Source organism: Pan troglodytes, chromosome 8 (genome assembly GCF_028858775.2).
Source record: "Pan troglodytes isolate AG18354 chromosome 8, NHGRI_mPanTro3-v2.0_pri, whole genome shotgun sequence".
In the NCBI taxonomy this organism is placed as follows: domain Eukaryota; kingdom Metazoa; phylum Chordata; class Mammalia; order Primates; family Hominidae; genus Pan; species Pan troglodytes.
This window is the reverse complement of record NC_072406.2, coordinates 103,083,384-103,104,502: the sequence shown is the minus strand read 5'-3', so window position 1 is coordinate 103,104,502 and position 21,119 is coordinate 103,083,384. Positions and strand designations below refer to the sequence as shown.

At 41.6% G+C, this 21,119-nt stretch overlaps 2 protein-coding genes and 1 long non-coding RNA gene across 22 annotated transcripts in view; 1 reads left to right on the top strand and 2 right to left on the bottom strand.

Moving 5' to 3' along the window:
* The window catches only part of RPP30 (ribonuclease P/MRP subunit p30), a 39,617-nt gene extending 36,318 nt beyond the window's left edge, over nt 1-3,299 (bottom strand). For 7 of the 17 annotated variants that reach the window (XM_054659777.2, XM_063780884.1, XM_521557.8 and 4 more), the window contains exon 1: nt 2,000-2,487. In XM_054659777.2, the coding sequence (XP_054515752.1) occupies nt 2,000-2,081 (82 nt within the window). In that variant the 5' untranslated portion in view covers nt 2,082-2,487. Of the gene's footprint in view, nt 1-1,933; nt 2,488-2,809; nt 2,830-3,197 lie in introns of those variants that run through there. The other 10 variants (XM_063780880.1, XM_063780879.1, XM_063780876.1 and 7 more) reach the window with 5 other exon arrangements.
* A 417-nt stretch (nt 3,300-3,716) lies between these two features.
* On the bottom strand, nt 3,717-15,286 carry LOC104008254 (uncharacterized). The gene is made up of 3 exons (XR_682766.4): nt 15,199-15,286; nt 12,645-12,732; nt 3,717-3,858 (listed from the first exon to the last, which is right to left on the bottom strand). It is a non-coding gene; the product is annotated as an uncharacterized LOC104008254 (long non-coding RNA).
* A 1,016-nt stretch (nt 15,287-16,302) lies between these two features.
* HTR7 (5-hydroxytryptamine receptor 7) overlaps nt 16,303-21,119 on the top strand; it is a 140,885-nt gene continuing 136,068 nt past the window's right edge. For 3 of the 4 annotated variants that reach the window (XM_063780363.1, XM_001143930.7, XM_054659428.2), the window contains exon 1: nt 16,303-17,209. In XM_063780363.1, coding sequence (XP_063636433.1) covers nt 16,671-17,209 — 539 coding nt within the window. In that variant the 5' untranslated portion in view covers nt 16,303-16,670. 4 annotated transcript variants of the gene reach the window in all.

The window sequence follows — 21,119 nt, the reverse complement described above, 5'->3', positions numbered from 1 at the left end:
TACTGAGCATCCATTACTTGACAAGCCCTAAACTGGTGTTGAGCATACAGAATAAATAATATAATCCTTCTCCACAAGAAATTTACAGCCTAGTCTGTTGGAGGACGAAGGCAAATAAGGCAATTAAGCAAGTCATTGTATATAAATACATGTTTTTTATAAGTAAGGATTCTATGGAAGTACATAGCACAATGAAACCTGGTGTAGGGGTCACAAAAGGCTCCCTGAAGAAAGTTACCCTTAAAAACAAAAAAATCACAAGTATGCCTGTACCTTGGGCTTCATCTTGCACCCAGTTAGTCAAATCAACCAGCCACATCTCCTCCCTATTCTTCTTTACCACACTCCCAAATCTGCTCTAAACTTCCTTGTTATACCCATTTAGGATATCCTTTTGGCTACTAAACAATGTCCCTACCGTTCTACAGAAATGTCAACTAGGATCTGTTTCTCCACAAAACTTTTTCCTAGACTACTCCTCATCTGGCAGCTTAGGAGTACTTACTTCCCCAATCAGGCTTTAGGGTATTTTAATTTACACAGTATATTTCTGAAGCTTATTATTGGTTTCTTGTATCACATCAGAAACTGAGAACCAGGGCTCTGTCTTTCCTATTCTTTGCAAATGTCCACTATTTAGTTCCAGACTCATCAAATAGCAGAGCAGTCCTTTGTCTTTGACTTGTAAGTTGAGGCAACTTTATATGCCATGAATTCCATTTAATTTATAAACAAATAACCACTAACAATGTACATATATTACCACACCTCTTTCAAGTGTATTTTAAACTGGGGGAAATTCTCTAAAGAAATCATTATTAACTTTTCTTTTTTGTATTAATTTTTTTAATGTGTTCAGTTTATTCCACAAGCATTAACTGAGTAACTGCCATGTACTGGTGCCTGCAGAGTGAACGTGTTAAGCACAGTATATAAAAGGATAAGACATGGCAATTCTCTTAGGAAGCTCATGATTTATTCAAAAATGGGATGGCATCAGGAAAAGCCTCATTGAGGAGGTAATAATTGCGAGAAACTACACCTAGGAAAACTTATTTTACAGGATCAAAGACCATTAGCGCTAAATGGCCCAGATCATCAAGTCTACTTTCGTCTTCGTGCTGATGAGCAAAGTACCACAGAGATAACGTTCATTTAGTGGCAGCAGTGGAAAGGGACAGTCATTTCGCCATGGATACTTCATAAAGAGAACAATAAAAAAGTGGTGTGATTCACTTTGCCAAGAAGTGGTTGTCATTTCTAGCACCACCTCTGAACAGTATCAGTAATCAGAACTCACAATGAGCTGAAAACTGTCTCTGAGGAGCAGATGTTACTACACGAACCTCTTGATTCTTTTTAATCTCTCTATTCCCACACTTTACAGTCTACGGAATACAGAACCCATGACTAACTCCAATAGTTAAAACAGGTTCTCGTCTCTCAAGGCTTTCGCTTCCCTTCGATTTGGGCCATGCTATCCTCCTCCTCCACCTCCACTCCGCTGTGTATGTCCTCTGCCCCCACCTACCCTCTCTCTGTCTAGATAGTATTGTTCCAACATTCCCACGTCCTCCTCCTTCTCCGAGCCTCCACGGCGCTTCCTGTCCGTGCCCCAAATTCCAGTATTTGTTTAGACACTGTCGTGAGAGTCAGGAAGGGCTGATAGTAACTTAGAAGCTTAGAAGATTGTACCCTTGGAGTCCAGCTCCGGCTTCTGTCACCTATCAGCTGTAGGCCCCTACGCAAATCCCTCGCCCTCGTTAGGCCTCAGTTCCCTCATTGCAGGAAAGTAGCTGAACCAGATAACAACCCCCAGAACCTTCGAGTTTCCCGCGCTAGGAATCAGACCAACACCTCGGCGGGCATCAGCCTCCAGGGACATCCCAGAGACTCTGGGAGACCTGACCGAGACCCATCAGGAAATAGTTACTCCGGAGTGTGGCCCGATGGTCTGGGTGGCATGAGGTTGGCCAGGCGCGAAGCCAGGGCAACTCACGGTGAGCGGCTGTCTCCACAAGTCCGCGCAGAGCCTTCAGGTCAGAACCCGCTCGCAGGTCCAAATCTGCAAACACCGCCATGCTGAAGTCCCATGACCGTCCGCGCGCGCCAGTCTGCGTAGCCGCTGAGCCCGCCCCTCAGGCATGCTGGGAGCTGTAGTTAACCTGCGCGGTCCGTCTCTACCTCCAGTTGACTAGGGATTCGGAGAAACTTACTTGCTTTGCTTTCATCTACCACCAGAATTTGTGTGTTGAAACCAAACACCGCATATTCTCACTCATAGGTGGGAATTGAACAATGAGATCACATGGACACAGGAAGGGGAATATCATACTCTGGGGACTGTGGTGGGGAGGGGGGAGGGGGGAGGGATAGCATTGGGAGATATACCTAATGCTAGATGACGAGTTAGTGGGTGCAGCGCACCAGCATGGCACATGTATACATATGTAACTAACCTGCACAATGTGCACATGTACCCTAAAACTTAAAGTATAATAAAAAAAAAGAAAAAAAAAGAAAAAAAAGAAAAAAGAAATCAACATCTTCATTTCAGTCTCTCTTTGTCTTCTTCTGAACGACAATGTTTGGTTCCCCCTGGAGGGGTTCCAATTCCCAACTATTCAATACTCCTATAAAATAGTGTAGAAATGAATTCATTCAAAATGCACGCACACGGTATCTACTTAGCGCTGCTCATGCATCAGAGAATTCTGCTAATGGGTGAAAACGCTATTTAAAGAGTCTTAAAGAACACGTTTTCCTTTCCTTTCCCTAAAGTCCATTCCGTTGTTTACAATGCACTTACCGGGAAGAAGGCGTTTGTGTGTGACGGACTCTAGGACTTCAAAAGAGAACTACCCCAAGACGAGGGTCTTTTTACCCAATCAGAACTGTTGATGTCAAAGCCCGCTATTCTCTGTTGCAGTCAACATCTTCAACCACAAGATGGCGGCACTCGCTCTAGGACGAGCGGTTAGAGCCAACATTGATTTAGCCAAAGACACGTTTGAAAAGGGAGGTGCAAAATTGAGATGTTTTACACTTTTCCAGCTGAGAAATGTACAAGGTGACGCATATCCCACATATCTGATGTTTCCACTTTTTTCCGACTTAGTGTAAATGATCTATTGAGGATAATAATCAATTATACTACAAAAGTGTGACTATAGTTTACATCAGTGCTCTCAAACTACCTGTGATGAAGGATCAGTTTCTCCCTCCTTTTCCTCTACCCCCAAACTCTTCGCGAACCAGGATGTGGTCCTTTATGCATTACCAGTAAGCAGCCTGGCCTCATGGGAATCACAAATTTGACACAACACTCGAACTGCCCTATACCTGGCTGAATAGAATCTGCTGATCAGGAGCTTGGATTATCAGGACAATGCCAAAGTACTGTAAACTTTCTAAACATCTTCACTTTTTGTTTGTTTGTTTGTTTTATTAACGTGCGCACAGCAACAACAATCACAGAATTAGAGGCTCGGTCATTTGACCTAGGGAGTGTCCTGGTTGGTGGCCTGCTGAGTTTTCGTTTTGTTTTGTTTTGTTTTTAGAGAAAGTATCTCGTTATTGACCAGGATGGACTCTAACGCAAGCAATCCTCTCTCCTAGCTGTGATTACAGGAGCCCACCCACATGCTCCACCCATCAATTTCTCTATTTACTGATCACAAACAGTTCACAGATAGTCTCTCGTCTATGGACCACACCTTAACTAGTACTCCTTTATGCGATTTTCTTGTCGGTCTCAGAAGGGAGGAAGGATCTGTTCCATGCAGTAGTATGCAATTCTCTTCTTGGTTAACTTTTGTAAAGAAGAGATATTTTGCCTTTTCCAGTACTTGATATTTCCTAAGTAGGAGTAGAAGAGAATATTACTTCTGCAAATAGAATAAGGTCATATGAAGCAAACCCTTTGTTTTTCATGAGAATATCTAGTGTTAATTTTGCAGGGTCACACAGGCATCATCACCTATGACCATAACAATCTAGATTGGTCAGAAATATGACCAATGTGTGGTGAAGGTGAATAAGGTGATAGTTCAATTATTTTTTCATTTTTAGTTGACACATTGTAATTATACATATTTATAGGGTACAATTTCATGTTCTGATACATGTATATGTTGTATAATGAACAAATCAAGGTAATTAGCATATTCATCACCTCATGCATTTTTGGTGATAACATTAAAAAAAACTCTTCTAGCTGTTTCGTGATATATAAACAATACCTTACTGTTAACCATAGTCACCTTGTGTGCAATACAACATCAGAACTTATTCCTCCTATCTAACTTTGTACCTGTTGACCAACCTCTCCGCATCCTCCTCCCTCAATCCCTCCCTCAATACCAATCAGTTGGCTATAGGTGCATGCATTTATTTTTGGTCTCTCTATTCTGTTACATTATTGGTCTATGTGTCTGTTTTTCTGCCAGTACCATGCTGTTTTGGGTACTATAGCTTTGTAGCATATTTTTAAGTCAGGCTTTGTGATATCTCCAGCTTTGCTCTTTTTGCTCAGGACTGCTCTTGCTGTTTGAGGACTTTTGTGGTTCCACACAAACTTCAGGATTTTAAAAAATATTTCTGTGAGGAATGTCATTGGTATTTTCATAGGGATTGCATGGAATCTGTAGATCGTTCTGGATAGTATGTCTACTTCAACAATATTATTTCAGTTCATGAACATGGGATATCTTTCCACTTATTTGTGTCATCTTTATTTCCTTAATTTTTTTATTGTAGAGATCTTTCACCTTCTTGGTTAAGTTTATTCCTAGGTATCTTTTTTGTAGCTATTGTAAATGGAATTGTTTTCTTGATTTTTTTAGATAGTTCCCTATTAGCATACAGAATGCTACTGTTTTTTTGTATGTCAATTTTGTATCCTGCAACTTCACTGAATTTACTTGCTAGTTTTAAATGGTGGAGTTTTTTGGGGGAGCCTTTAGGGTTTTCCATGTATAAGATCATGTTGTCTGCAAACAGTAATGATTTGAGTTCCTCCTTTCCAATGTGGATGTCTTTTATTTCTTTTTCTTGCCTAACTGCTGTGGCTAGGAGACTGTTTAATTATCTGATGCTAGTATGAGACTAAAGTGGGCTTCTTTGAAAGTCACAGAACTTTTGCTGTGGACTGTACCATATAAACTTCTTTTCTTCTCTGCACCCTAAGCCTGGGTGAAGAGGAAGAGAAAAGGTAAGAAAGAATAGGAATAGATAACAATCAGTATTTAGCACTATACTGAGGGCCAGCGAATTTGCTAAGTACTTATGTATGTATCTTATTTTCAAAGCAGCTGTGTGTTAAATGCTGTTTTTTATTTTTGTTTTATTACTGTTTTCAGATCTAGACTTGCAGAAGTACTGTTTTTTACTTTTTGTTATTTTGTTTTTAAAATCAATATCCATTTTTTATATCTGAGAAAACTAAGGCATTATTAGTGGTAGAACTACATGTGGATGGAGGCAATTTGTTTCAGTTCTTGCCTAGTGTACTGCTTCCTGAGCAAAGCAAGCAGAGACTAGAGTTGTTTGGGAGGGAGGAGGAGAAGAAGAGAAAAGAAGAGAAGGGAGACCAGAGAGGAGAGAAGGAGAGTGGAGGAAAGGAGAAGTAGCAAGGGAGAAGGAAGGAAAGGAAAGAAGTGGAAGAGGGGAGAGAGAAGTGGGGAGAAGAAAAAGACAAGACAGAATAGGGGAGATGAACAGGGAAGAGGGGTCAGAAGTTGGCCTGAAGGGATGGCTGTGGCAACAAGTATCTGCACCTTGAAGAAGACCATAGAAATTTCTGACTGGAAGATAATAGTACTGTTTAAGACTGGGAGCAGTGGCTCACACCTGTAATCCCAGCACTTTGGGAGGCTGAGGCAGGAGAATCACTTGAAGCCAATTCACGACTAGCGTGGGCAACAAAGTGAGACCCTGTCTCTACAAAAAATAAATTATCCAGAAGTGGTGGCACACACCTGTAGTCTGAATTACTGGGGAGGCTGAGGTGGGAGGATCCCTTGAGCCCAGGAGTTCCATGTTATTATACAATGAGCTATGGATTGCACCACCGCACCCTGGTGTGGGTGACAGAATGAGACCTGTCTCTTAAAAATCCTAGCTACTTGGGAGGCTGAGGCAGTAGATTTTCTTGAACCTGGGAGGCAGAGGTTGCAGTGAGCAGAGATTGCACCATTACACTCCAGCCTGGGCAACAAGAGTGAAACTCCGTCTCAAAAAAAAAAAAAGTACTGTATAATTATGATAAGCATTTTACATCAGTTATCTGATTTGATCCTTACAATAGCCAATGAGAGAGATATTGTTATTCCCATTATATCAAGGAGAAGTCCTGGGGTCAGATAGGATGGCTCTTGAGTCATTTCTTCTTCTGCGGGAAGCCTAGAAAAAGAGGATGGTTTTTCACATCCAATGCAATCACTGGGCCCTTCTCATCCTCCCAGAAGAGCTCTCTTTTTTGGGCTGTGTGTGGGCTTGGGTGTGTGCTTGATTAGTCTTTGGCCTTATCCTACGTTTATTCCATTCACCCCTCCTGAGTGAACTGAAAAATGCTCCACCCAACCCCTGTCCTCTTGCAGCTTAAGGCTGAGGGGGAGCCAGGCAAGAAAACCATATTATAAAATGATTTAGCCAGATGTATTGGGAGCACAAAGCAGAGATTTATCTCCCAGATTGAGGGGGAAGTTTGGGAGATCTGAAGGGAAAAAATGGCAGTTTCCTTGAGGGAGTAATGCTTGAATTAAATTTTGACACATGGAAGTGGAAGAGGAACATACATGAGGCAGAGATCTAGGGTGTTGAGGGTATATCCAGAGCTGGCACAAAGTAGGTGGTACTCAGCCAAAAGTAACTGATTGAATAAATGAACTCATGGCCTCTTGTTTGACTTTGTTCCCATATGAACAGAATTGTAGCACTGTTGGATGTATTATTTAATCACCTGGCCAGAAATTCACTGAACTGTGCACATGGTGTACTAGTATGATACACCAGCAACTGAAACAGAACCATCCTCTGTGTCCCACATGATGGAACACTTATAGGAGCTCTTGGGGAGACTAAAAGAAGATGCCTTAACTCCAGGCTGATATTACAGTTGCCCTATTCATCACATATCTGGAAGTTTGTGCAGTGAACCATCTGCCCAGCCTTTCCCAGAAGCCCTCATAAAGCAGACCAGAGGGGTTAATTGCTAAACCTAGAACTCTAGTGGCACTCCATAGGACATCACCAATCCAGGGAGCTGCTCACAGCTCACAGTGATTCCTTCCTCATCTTCTTACCTTCCCCCAGAAACTCTTGTTACTGACCTGATATCATAAAAATTTGTCCACTTTCTGTGCTGGGGTAATCTGCCCCTGCTTGCAATATTAGTTTTCTTTTGAAGTGCAGGTAAATGAAAGTGAAATTTTTTTACACTCATGTTTCTATTAAAAATTGGAAAATGAGACAGATATAGGCTTGTATTTACAAAAACTTGCATAAGAACATGCTTGATTGTGAAAATAAAGAGTAGTCCTACCTCTTTAAGATGTAAAGTGTGCCTGATTTTTTTAAAAAAATACAATTTAAGGAGCCATTATGAAAGAAATCAAAGGAAGAATTATGACTGGTATAGGGAAAAGATGCATGATGATAGACTTAAATGTAAAGAAGAGGACTGAAATTTCAACAGGATTTTTGAAAAACAAATAGAATAAATAATGGTATTAGGATTCTCCAGAGAAAAAGAATCAACGTGTTTGTGTGTGTGTGTAGAGTGACAGCGAGAGAGAGATTTATTTTAAGGAATTAGCTCAAGTGATTATGGAGGCTGACAAGTCCTAAGATCTGCAGTTAGCAAGCTGGAGATCCAGGGCAGCTGATGGTGTCGTTCCAGTCTGAGTCTAAAGGCCCGAGAACCAGGATTGCTGACGGTGTAGTTCCAGGTAGGCTGGCTCAAGAAAGAGCTAACATTTCAATTTGAGTCCAAAGGCAGGGAAAAGCTGATGTTCCAGATCAAAGGCAGTCAGGCAAAAGGAATCTTCCCTTTCTCAGGGGACAGTCAGCTTTCTGTTCAGGCCTTCAGCTGATTGGATGAGGCCAACCCACATTAGGGAGGGCAATCTGCTTTTCTCAGTCTACCTATTCAAATGTCAATCTCCTTCAGAAACATGCTCACAGACACACCCAGAATAATGTTTGACCAAATATCTGTGCACCCCATGGCCCAGTCAAGTTGAAACATAAAATTAACTTTCACAGTGATGCTGTCTAGAAATGCTTACATATTAAGTGAAAACAAAATTGCTCAGGCAACAAAAACTTTGTATCAAAGGCAAGTTTAAAAAGAAAGTTTACTGGAGGCAAAAGAAAGCACAAGTCCTAAACAGAAACTAACATTTACAAATGTAATATCTGTAGCTTTTACTGCTCAGTATGTTGTAAATATGGCTTAGAGCTTGCAAGACAAGTTATATGAAAAAACCTAAGTTATTTCTGGCATTTTTTCGTTGCAGCTGATAAGTGTATAGAAACCTAAAAGCTATTTGTGTTGGAGAGTATTTTGAAATGACTAAAAATTTTTTTTGGAAACGATGCTTCAAAAAGGCACATTAGGAAGTAGCTTATTTTTGTGTATGGAGAAGAGGTTTTTTTTTTTTTTTTTTTTTTTTTTTTTTTTTTAGAATTTTAAAGTACACTTTTCAGAATTGGTAACCATGGCTACGGATGGGAATCCAGTAGGGGTCAGTGTTACCATCAGACTTATGAAATATAAGCACGATGTGACAAGATTTTGTCAAGACACAGAATTTAAGCCAATTTATTGTACCATTAACAAGAAACCACTTTGAGCTCTAAATTTAAAAGCCATACCAATAATAGCTAAGGCATTAACCATGGCCCACACAGTTCATGCTCCAAATAGCTATAGTGGATGTTGAGAACTCAATTTTGAGCTGCTGAAAGAAATTTACTTATTAATGTCATCAAGGTTAAAATATCCATCTTGGCTCACCAGTGATGGCTGAATCAAAGATTTGGTTCTTGTGGTTGATGATATAACCCCTGCCCCTTAAAAAATCATATAAACAGATTTATTCATATATAACAAAATTATATCTTTGGGAAACTCATCTGGGTAGGAATGATCTAGCCCATTTTTTGCACTGAAACTGGTTTCCAGATATGAAAATTATGGACTAACCCTTTATTGCAGCACCAAATTGTGAAGTCGAAGACTATGATCCAAAAAAGACACTCTGATTTAAACCCTTAGACTTGATGATAATATTGCTTAATTTGCCTTTTTCAATTGCTACTGCTAGTGCGAATAAAAATTACAAAAGGAAGTTTTTGAACAGCAGTGCATTGTATTGAGAACTTAAAATGATAATATTGGAACACTAGAATTTTACAAATATCTTGCCAGTAGTTAGTCTAAATTGGAGATTAGTAAACTATGGTCCATGGGTGAAATCCGGTCTGCCACCTGTTTTTGTATGCCTCGCAAGCTAAGAATCATTTTTAGATTTTTAAGTATTTGAAAAAACATTTAAATGTGTTATTGAACAATTAGTGTCAGTCAACAACTTATTTTAGAAAAATAATGTGACCCTTCTTGCGCAGAGTAAAACTCATACCTACCTTGCATGGCACACAGGTTTCTTTGTGATCTTCCCCAAAAGTCTACCCTTGCCATTTTCCACAGCTATGGCAAGTCTTCCATGTGTTTATGGACCCTGTCAGCGTTGCATTCTCCTTTCCTCAGTCTTCTAATGAACTTTCTACTCGAGCTGATATGTTAGCTCTGTGAATTTTTTGGTCTTTCCAAGCAGGGCTAATACCTCTTTCCTCTGGGCTCTCATACCTTTGGTTCATACCTATATTAGGAGACTTTCACATTGTACTGTAATTATTTACTCGTCTGTCTCTTCTACCAATGAACATCTGCAGAGCAGAGAACCTGCCTTATTTATTGACCCCAGCACTTAGCACAGTGCCTATTAATATGTAGCTAGGGCATGCTTATTGAATGACTAAAAGAATGGATCAGGCTGGGTGCAGTGGCTCACACTTGTAATCCCAACACTTTGGGAGGTCAAGGCAGATGGATCACCTGAGGTCAGTGGTTCAAGACCAGCCTGGCCAACATGGCGAAACCCCATCTCTACTTAAAAATACAAAAATTAGCCAGGTGTGGTGGCAGGAGCATGTAATCCCAGCATCTTGGGAGGCTGAGGCAGGGAGAGGTGCTTGAGCCCGGGAGGAAGAGTTTCAATGAGCCAAGATCGCACCACTGCACTCCAGCCTGGGCAATAGAGCGAGACTCCATCTCGAGAAAAAAAGTCGCAACAAATCAAATAAAATAATGGATTAGGCATAGTTTTTCCTAGAAATGGGATATGACTGTGATGGTAATTTTACTTTAAGATATCATTTTGTTGAATATAGAAGGATTCATAAAATTCTAAAGAAACTGTAGAATAAGATGTGTCCTGTCACTTCTTCAATGAAAGCCTTACTTCTATTTTGATTATCTTGAAATACCACAAATCTCTCTAGATTTTGCCCCAATTACTGATTGCCCTTTTGAGTAAAACTACTCCAAAAGTTGTCCACCTTCTGAATTGCCATGTTCTGTCTTTTGATCTCTCGAATCCATTCCAATCTGTTTTACCCCTACCATTGCACTGAAACAGTTCTTGCCTTACTTTGCACTTAACTCAGTCAATTTCTACCCCCTTGAAACATTTTCTTCCCTTGACTTTAAATATCCAATTTCTCTTGGTTCTTCTCCTGCCTGACTGCCCCCTCATTCTCAGTCTTTGTTGGTTTCTTTTCCTCTCCAAGATCTCAGGATGTTGGTGCATCCCACGGTTAAATCCTCAGGACTCTTCTGTAACTAGTTTTCCTCTTGGGAGATTTTCCCCTGAAATTGTATCTGCATAGCTGACATCTCCACTTGAATAATCCAATAGTATCTTAAACTTAATGTGTCCTTTTAAAACAGAGCTCCTGAAACAATATCTGGTTTGCATTAGACACTAATTAATGTTGACTCAATGAATGATTGCTACTTTAATCTATTTTTTAATTGAGGAATTTAAATTTTCTTCTCATTAGAAATCTTTCAGGAAGGATTGGGAGCTGACAATGTCAAATGTGTTCATTGATAAAAACTTTCCATGAAAGTTGTCTCCGTGGAATTTGCGCTGCTGAATAGATTCCCCACTAGGGGGTATGCATGCACCACATACATTTCGAAAACAGTCCTGGTTAAGAAAAATTGAGTGACTAATAAAATAAATAAGGGCTCTTGGACGTAGCTGTTGTCTGATTTTTCATTTATCTTGTTTGGAGGAAACTTTTTAAAGGTTACATTTATTTTGTAAAGAGAATGAAAATTTTCTAAATGGAAAGAATCAAAGAAAAAATGTTTTTATTTTTAGTATGTCTAAATTAAAACAAAACACAATTCACTTTTAGGCTGAAGAATTACTTTAAAACATGAATGATTCTTGGTTATAGGCATTATTCTACACTCAGTTCAACTGACTAATGTTTATTGAACACCTAGTATATGGCAGGAGTAAGGAAATATCCCTCCCTTTGATAAGTTCACAGTCTAATGGGGAAGACAGTCATGGAAATATGAAGCATAATGCAACAGTAAGTACTATAATAAAGATAATTCAAACGTGCTTTAAAAGCCTAGAAAGAATGAAATTAACTATGGCGAGGGGTGCTGTCACTGAGAAGGAGACATTCAGGTGTCCCAGACTAACTGCTTTTATCCTAACTGGGCCTCAAAAATGTCTGTGTTGATGGATTTGAGTCCCTGTCTCTAGCATGTGTGTTCTCTGTATTAGTGATCTGTAGCCCCAATAACGGCCACAGGGTAGTATCTGGATATTTATTTACAATACTCTTAGTACTACACTGTCTAAGCATTCTAGTTTTCCTAGTCTTTTCTCACCCAATTCTGGGGGTAAGGGACACCCAGATAATTAGTCTAGTTAGTGAGGAAATGGGGTACAAATGTGAGAGACTGAAAAATTTGGAGAAATGAAAGAGTGGCCCTGTGGAAGTCCGCTGCACTGGGCATGGGAGGCCATCAGACCCCCGATAGACATGATATCAGCATGCTTGACTGACTAGTGAGTTGCCAATGAACCCTATGGCTTAGGAAGCTTTTTTTTGTGCTTCTTAAAGTACATCTAGGTTGTCAGGGTATGAAGGTTTATGGGAAAACAAACTATCCTAAGCTTATGTCCTGTGGAGGGATATGTGTGGGTTTTCATAGATGGGATTACGCATATGCATTTAGATGAGCTAGATGAGTACCTAGAGGGAAGAAGGGCCGATAAAAAGACAGTAACTATGATGTAGGACTCCACAGCTCTTCTGCACTCTCCCAGAGCAGTTCTTAGAGGAGGAGATTGCCAGATTGCCAGTTGGAAACCTCAGAAAGCTGTATTCTCAGATGCCCTCACTGACAATCTTATGAGAATGCTATTGTAGGCAATGAGAGTCTAGATAAGAATTAGTACTTTTAAAAGCAGTAATTTTTTTAAATGCTAGGAATAAAAGGGACAAAAACTAAAGACATGATTTGATTTAGATGCCAACACTTTACTTACTGTCTCTGGTATAACTGTTGAAGAGTGGGTGGGCAGCGGGAGGGAAGAAGGAAGCAACACCTTGATATGGCTTTTAAACACCAGAAAACTAAGGGCAGAACAAACAACAAATTTAGATGAATATTTAGATATTTTATGATTATTTTGTGAAGCTATATCTTTAGCATTTCTTTGTGAGAAAATTACTGAAAAGTATACACTAGATTTTGGCATTTTTATGAGGACACAATTATTTGTTAGTGAAGGTTAAAGGGAAACTGAAAGAATTCCAGATTGCTCTGTCAGGATTTTGGAATAACACAATGATAGATGAAATTTAAACTCAACATAAGCAAAGTAATGCTGCAGAAGCCGAGATTTTCAATAACTATGTTTATGCATTGTGACAGCTTATAAATTAGAAACCTAGCAACTCTTAGGAAATACACTCAGCCATCACTAGGGATAATATAACAGAGGTGACTGTTCTATAAAAAAGGGAGCTTGGACTTGATGCTATATTGACAATGAAGGAGGTAGTAATTTAAAAAATAGTATTTTAATGATTATTTGCTGTATTTATATGTCACACAATTTAAAAGTTGTTATGGAATAAACATTTGTTTCCTCCAAAAAATTGGTATGTTGAAATCCTGCTCCCCATTGTGATGGCATTAAGTGTGAGAGAGCATCTCATTGTGGTTGTGATTTGCATTTTCTCTGATGGTTAGGGATGATGAGCATTTTTTCATGTTTGCTGGCCACCTGTATGTCTTCTGTCGAGAAGTGTCTGTTCATGTCCTTTGCCCACTTTTTAATGGGGTTGTTTCTTGCTTGTTCCTTCATTTAAGTTATAGATTCTGAACATTAGGACTTTGTCAGATGGGAGAGGGAGATGATTAAGTCATGAGGGCAGAACCCTCCTGAATGGGATTAGTACCCTCATAAAAGGGACCCCAGGCCAGGCTTGGTGGCTCATGCCTGTAATCTCAGCACTTTGGGAGGCTGAGGCAGGCGGATCACTTGAGGTTAAGAGTTTGAGGCCAGCCTGGCCAACATGGTGAAACCCGGTCCCTACTAAAAACAATACAAAAATTAGGCAGGTGTGGTGGCATGTGCCTGTAATCCCAGCTACTTGGGAAGCTGAGGCAGAAGAATCGCTTGAACCTGGGAGGTTGAGGTTGCAGTGAGCCGAGATCGCGCCACTGCACTCCAGCCTGGGTGACAGAGCAAGACCCTGTCTCAAAAAAAAAAAAAAAAAAAAAAGAAAGAGAGACCCAGAGAGCTCTCCTACCCTCTTTGCCAGGTGAGGACACAGCAAAATGGCTAAATTTACTGTTGCCTTGTTCTTGGTAAATGTTTGTTGTTAAGCCACCCAGGCTATGATATTTTTGTTATGGCATCCCAAAGGGACTAAAACAAGACAAAAGCAAAAACTAGAAGCTGTTGTGAAATATAAATGGGCTACGTGAGGGCTGTAAGAGTGTAGGTGGTAAATCATATTGACTAGAGGTTTAAATACAAATAAAACGATTAATTTTCAAAATCTGTGTGTAATTACTCTGGAATATTATTTGACAGAGCCAAGACAGAATATATAAGCTGAACTGATTAGGGTATTCAAGGGGAAGAATACAAAAGTCAAAATAAGTTAAAATGAGTTGAAAAGTTAAAATGAAAAAAATATCAAAAGTATCTTGGGGAATATACTACATGAAGGAATTTTTAAAAGACCTTAAGACAATTCCAAACCTCAAAATAAAAAATGGAGACATTTCAATGCAGTCACATATGATCTTGGATAAGTTATAAAATTTCTCCCAGCCTCTATTTCCTCCTCTGCACTGAAGGGTGAACAAATGGTTTCTTAGATGCATTCCAGCAACAAACTATTTGTCTTTTGTCTGAGATTTCCTCAGGGGATATCTCCCAAGATCCCCAGTGGATGCCTAAAACCCCGGATAGTACCCAATCCTATATATACTATGTTTTTTTCGATCTGGTAAGAGAGAGGGCTACTAAGTGACTAATGGTGGGTGGCATATACAGTGTGGATATGTTGGACAAGGGATGATTCATATCCTGGGTAAGATAGAGATTTCATCACGCTACTCAGAATAGTGTGCAATTGACAACTTACACATTGTTTATTTCTGAAAATTTCCATTTAATATTTTCGGACCGTGGTTCACCACAGATAACAAACCAAGAAAAGCGAAACAGAGAATAACTAACATAAGTAAGGTTGAAGAAATTTCCTCATCCATCTTAACTGTTAGATAATATTGCTTTGTGGCCTAGGTATTATGTTTCACTCTTCCTCTGACTCAATGGATTGGTTTGCTTATCCTAGGCAGAGAGGAGCCTCTGAAATGTTGATCACAGCAAAAGAGCTGTGAACATTGGCCCACCATTAGGGCTTTTTTTTTTCATTAAAACTTTTTTTGAATGTGTACAGGGAAGAATATGGGCATAGTAATCAGATAAACTTGGGTTTGAAACATAACTATTCCTTGTCAGCTGATTGCAAGAGCTAACAACCTTCCTTATCTGGAAAAACAGAGCTAATACCCACCTTGAAGAATGAAAGTTCTTTTCAGCACTCTGATCAATATACTTTGAGGTTTTTATTCCTTTTCTTCTTATTTATAATTCGCTAGGGCCTAACAAGAAAAAACAGATTTGATTATTTTTAGAGTCTTAAACTAAAGAAATCACTGCTGGCTTCCAATGAAACCTTCAAACAAAATGGAATGAAGCAAATCTCACAAATAATAAAAATCAGCCGCTCTGACAGGGTTTGGATACCAAGGGGAATTTTAGCCAATAGGTATTAAATCAACATACACCTCCAGGATTCCTTTATAGAAGAGTATAACCGGTCATTTCTTTGCTTATGTGTAAGATTTCCAGAATGCTACGGGAAAATTAACTCTCTTTTCAATATATTAGGCTTTGAAGTCTAAATATAAAGGCAATCAGGGTCTATTTTCAGAGCGGAGAGGACTGTTTCTAGACATCCAGGAAGGATTAGTCCAAATGGGTGTAACCCCCTTGGAGGCCTTGTCCCCAAAGCATCCTCATCTCCTGGGTGCTAGGGGCTTAAGGAATCCCCCACCCTCCTTTTTTTCTTTCTTCCTCTTCTCGGAGCTCCCACCCTCACCCCATTCGGCTGCTGCTTTTCCATCTTCGCTTCTTCCCATAAGCGGTCAAAATAGAAAACGGAAGTACCTATTTGTTGCTTAGTGTAGTGCTCAGAGAGGTTTTTTTGGTTGTTTAATTAAGAAAAATAAAATCCCCCTCTAGGTTCTTCATTTCGCAATGAGCCCAAACATCCGCTGGCTCATTAGGCCTCTTAACAAAAGAAAAATGCCCCCACTGAACTGTGGCTGACTACTGTGCGGAGGCTGGGGTCGGCTGGAGGAGTTCTGAGTATCTATCATGCGGCAAGGACAGCTTCCCGGGCGAGGGGACCCGGGATCCCGGGAGGCGCGTGCAGCGCCGCCCCCTCAAAGTAGGGAGGCGCGGGAGAGGCGGCGGTGCCTGCCCAGCCCGGGTATCCCGTCCCAGGAGCGCGAGAGAGCGGGCAGCGGCCGGAGGCGGCGGCGAGGACGCGGCGCGGCTGCCGCAGGGGAGCGGCGGCGGCGGCGGCGGCGGCGGCGGGCGCGAGGGGCGGGGCGCACTCCGCAACTTCTGCCGCTGCCGCCCGGGCGCTCTCGGCGCAGCCGAGCTGCTGCTGCGAACTGTGGAGCTGCCAGCGGAGCCCAGCCCGAGCTCCCTCGACTCCGCGCGTCCCAGGCGTCCGTCGGGGGCCGAGGCGCCTCCCGCAGGGAGTCCCCGTGAGGCCGCGCTGCCGCGTTACCCGCAGCGGCCGGGGGTCCGGGGAGTGCGGGGCTCCGAGACAGAGCCAGGCGCCCCCCAGCGGTCGGCGCAGGCCCCATGGCTGGGCCGAGCGGAGCGGAACCGGTGAGGTGAAGCCCCGGGGCCGGCAGCCGGAGGCGCGTGGCCGGGGCGCCGGCTCCATGGGCAGCGGCACACGGCGGCGCGATGATGGACGTTAACAGCAGCGGCCGCCCGGACCTCTACGGGCACCTCCGCTCTTTCCTTCTGCCAGAAGTGGGGCGCGGGCTGCCCGACTTGAGCCCCGACGGTGGCGCCGACCCGGTCGCGGGCTCCTGGGCGCCGCACCTGCTGAGCGAGGTGACAGCCAGCCCGGCGCCCACCTGGGACGCGCCCCCGGACAATGCCTCCGGCTGTGGGGAACAGATCAACTATGGCAGAGTCGAGAAAGTTGTGATCGGCTCCATCCTGACGCTCATCACGCTGCTGACGATCGCGGGCAACTGCCTGGTGGTGATCTCCGTGTGCTTCGTCAAGAAGCTCCGCCAGCCCTCCAACTACCTGATCGTGTCCCTGGCGCTGGCCGACCTCTCGGTGGCTGTGGCGGTCATGCCCTTCGTCAGCGTCACCGACCTCATCGGGGGCAAGTGGATCTTTGGCCACTTTTTCTGTAATGTCTTCATCGCCATGGACGTCATGTGCTGCACGGCCTCGATCATGACCCTGTGCGTGATCAGCATTGACAGGTAAGGGCCGGACCGCCCCGTCCCAGGCTCTGGCTGGGGACCGGCTGGCAGCTCAGCCCCGCGCGCTCGCCTTTCCTGGGAGGATCAAGCCAGACTTCAAGGCGGGATGAAGGGCTGCGCTTAAAACACCGCTCCCCCCCATCCACCCTACTCCAACCAAACTTCGGTTACGGCATAGCCTATGTACATCTTTAAAAGAAAAACCCGAAATGTTCTGGTTTACTGTAGTGACGAATTTAAGACCAAAGTTAAGAGTATTTTAAGCCTTAGCATTTCCACCAGGGGGTCCCTTGCCTTGGTTTTTGGAAGGAAGGGACTTGGTGCTCCCTGACTTGATCAAGCCTTGCTGTGAGCCTTAAAGAGTCATTAAAAAATAATAATAAGTCGGAGAAAAGCCACCTTGCTTCCCCCATTGTGGGAGCTACTCCCTAGGCCAGTAAAAGGACCTTGGATGGTTCTAGAATTGGGGTTTGCATGTCTTACACATTGCATCTTCATGATGGTCAGTTCGGAATCGCATTCTTGCTTGTGGAAGTCTGGTTTTAATGTTTGGTAATGCTGTCTGTATCTTGCGAGCTTACTGACTGGAGCCTTCCTCCAGGTCTGAATGACTGGTTCTAGCCTTTCATCATAGCCCTTGGGAACCTTCTCTTGAGAACTCCCCCACTGGAGTAATTGAAACAGAGGCTGACCATCTGTCAGGGATGCTAGGGGAAAAATTCCTGCCTTGGGTGTCATATTGAACTAGGAGACCCACAGGGTTTCTTCAGGCTGTAAGGTTACAGGCTTTTGAAATGGAGCTAGTCTTTGACCCTTGAAATATTATGCAGTTGACAACTTGAAGTATGGTCTCAATCCTCTTTGGCCTAAAACAACTCTATTTCACTTGAAACTGAAATATGAGACCTTAATATTCACACTCAGAATTTTGCCGGTGTTTCAAGACTAGTATCCTGTTATGTTTAATGATACAGAGAAATGGTTGCTTATTTTCTTAGTGGATCTATAGAACCTTTATATGTGTAGATCTTTCAGCCTAGGGGAAATAATTGATGCCTCCACACTTAAAATGACAGTGCCTCAAAGGATGGTCTAGCAGGAAACTGAGATTTTCCTTTTTTTCTTCTTGAAAACACTGCTGTTTGTGGTTTGCTGGTACTTAAAATGTTCTGCTGTATATATTTTTTGCTTGACCAGGGTTTATAATTACTAAATAAAGGAAATAATAGAAAAGGGAATATTTTCAAGAAGAAAAACACATTGTAGCTCCATTTAGCTAACAATTTAGGTTATTTTTCTTTAAATTGATTCTACCATTTTATATATCATGGTAGAAGCTGCTGACAGCAAACAAGGAATTACTTAAGAGCAGAGCATGAACTGCATATGTGAGAATATTAGCACCAAATTTGGCAGCTGAAGTTCTGAATTACAGTAGTTAAGAATGACAAAACATATGTATTTACAGCCTGACTGTGGCAACTGGAATTAGGAGAGTGCACTCAATACACATAGTAAGTATATACATGAATTATAAGCACAGAAATCTGACTGCTCAGCCAACCAAAACAGAGCATCCTGCATGAATGGAGTCCTTTTAAATGGAACTTAGTGTAATAAAACAAATAACGGTTTATGCTGCAAGTACTGTATTTATAACCATTTTTTAAAATTTCACAGTTGATAAATGATACATAAATAGTACCTTGTGCTAATTTGTCTCCTAAGACAGCCAGTGTTTCTCTTCTTCTGGGCTACATTGAGGTTTGGCTGAGATCACCTTGTGATTCCTATACATGAGCTAAAGGCATTCTTCACTCAGCGTGCATGTGTGACTTAGCATCGGCAGGCATGTCCTGAATACTGAGAAGAGATTAATCCTTCTTGGCAAGAGCTTAAGATTTTGTTGTTAACTGTATTCTTATGATTGTCACAAATTGTGGTAACATAGGCATATAGATTCTCCTTTTACCTAGGAGAATTGCCCCATTGGTGAATTCTGCTTAAAAATTATTTTAGAAGATCAGCATATCATTTCTTTAGAGAAAATGAAGAATTGATAAAATTGGAAGACACAGACTGATTTTCTTCCAAGAACACTGAGAACTAAAAATGAGAAAAAAGGAAAATATATTATTTCTGAAAAGCATGTTTTCTGCAATTCTGTTGTAGAATATGACAGATGATATTAAATGTGCTGTGAAAATATGTAAAAAAAAAATCTTCATTCCCTTGTTCATTCCCTCTTGAGTACCTAATATAGGTTACACTGTGCTTTGTGCAGCATAATCAAAGATTAATTACAATATTGTTGCTTTTGTGCTCATTACAGGCTTTTGTGTATTTGGAGAGTTTGGATATCTGTTGGGCATTTAGCCTGTCTAAAATGGAACCTTTCATTTTTCTTAACCACTCCCCATCACACCGGGATGCTTTTCTAATGTAATGCCATACTGTTTTTCACAGGCTTCAGAGCTCCCATCCCCTGTCTTTTTCAGAAAATGACTTGTATTCATTGAAAAAGTAGCAGCCATCAGATGAGAACTTTTATCTTTCCCCCACCAAACAATCTGTCCTGCATGTGTACCCTTCTTTTTACTTCTTTCCAGTTAAAAAGCAAAAAGACATTGTGAGCCAGCAAATACCAAACTACTTGGACTTTATATTCCATCTCCCCACCTTCTCAAGGACTTTGTTCCTTTATTGTTTCTTCATGGATGGTCTTTTTTGTTGTTATTGTTTTGTTGTTTTTTGGGGGGGAGCGAGGCGGGGGGGACAGAATCTCACTCTGTTACCCAGGCTGGAGTGCAGTGGTGCCATCTCTGCTCACTGCACCCTCCGCCTCCTGGGTTCAGGTGATTCTCGTGCCTGAGCCCCTGCAAATACCTAGGATTACAGGTGCACGCCACCACACCCGGCTAATTTTTGAATTTTAGTAGACACGGGGTTTTCCCATGTTGGCAAACTCGTGACATCAACTGATCCGCCCACTTCGGCCTCCCAAAATGCTGGGATTACAGGCGTGAGCCACCAGGCCCAGCTTATTGATGGTCTTTCTTCAGCTTTTCCTTTCTACTGTGTCAAGTTTGGTTTTCTATCTTTTAAAACCCTTCTTTGGCCTCTGGCCTCACTTCTTCCTCCAGCCACTGCTCTGCTTCACAGTTAAGCTGCTCAAAGAATTGTATCCATAAGTTGTCTTTTCTTCCTTGCGCTTTAGATACATGACTTTGATGCTCATCAGGTTTACTGCAATATTCTAATTGGCTTTCCTGGTTCCACTTCTGTCCAGCCCCGAGCTATTCCCTAAGAAGAAGCAAGAATGGTCTATTTAGAAACTTTTTAAAGTGAGATAATTTACATATAATGATATGCACAGATCTTAAATATTCAATTTGTATGTTGACAAATATATATACCTATGTGACCAATGTTCTAATCAAGATATAGAATATCTTGTCATCCAAGAAAGTTCCCTTGTGCTAATTTAAGAATGATCTTTTAAAAATAGAAATCAAATTACCAGCCAGATGTGGTGACTCACAACTGTAATCCCAGCACTTTGGGAGGCTGAGGCTGGAGGATTGCTGGAGCCCTGGAGTTCAAGACCAGCCTGGGCAACACAGGGAGACTCCCATCTCTATGAAAGAAAAAAAAAAAAAAAAAAAAAAGAAAAGAAACAAAAAAGCCAGGCATGGTGGCAAATGCCTGTGTTCTCAATTACTTGGGAAGCTGAGGTGGGAGGATCACTTTGGCCCAGGAGGTTGAGGCTGCAGTGAGCCATGATTATACCACTGCACTCTAGCCTGGGCAATAGAGTGAGGCACTGTCTTAAAAAAAAAAAAAGGAATTAAATTACTTTTTATGTATAGTTCTAAAACATGAAAAATAGTTTTACATATCATTTAGGGAA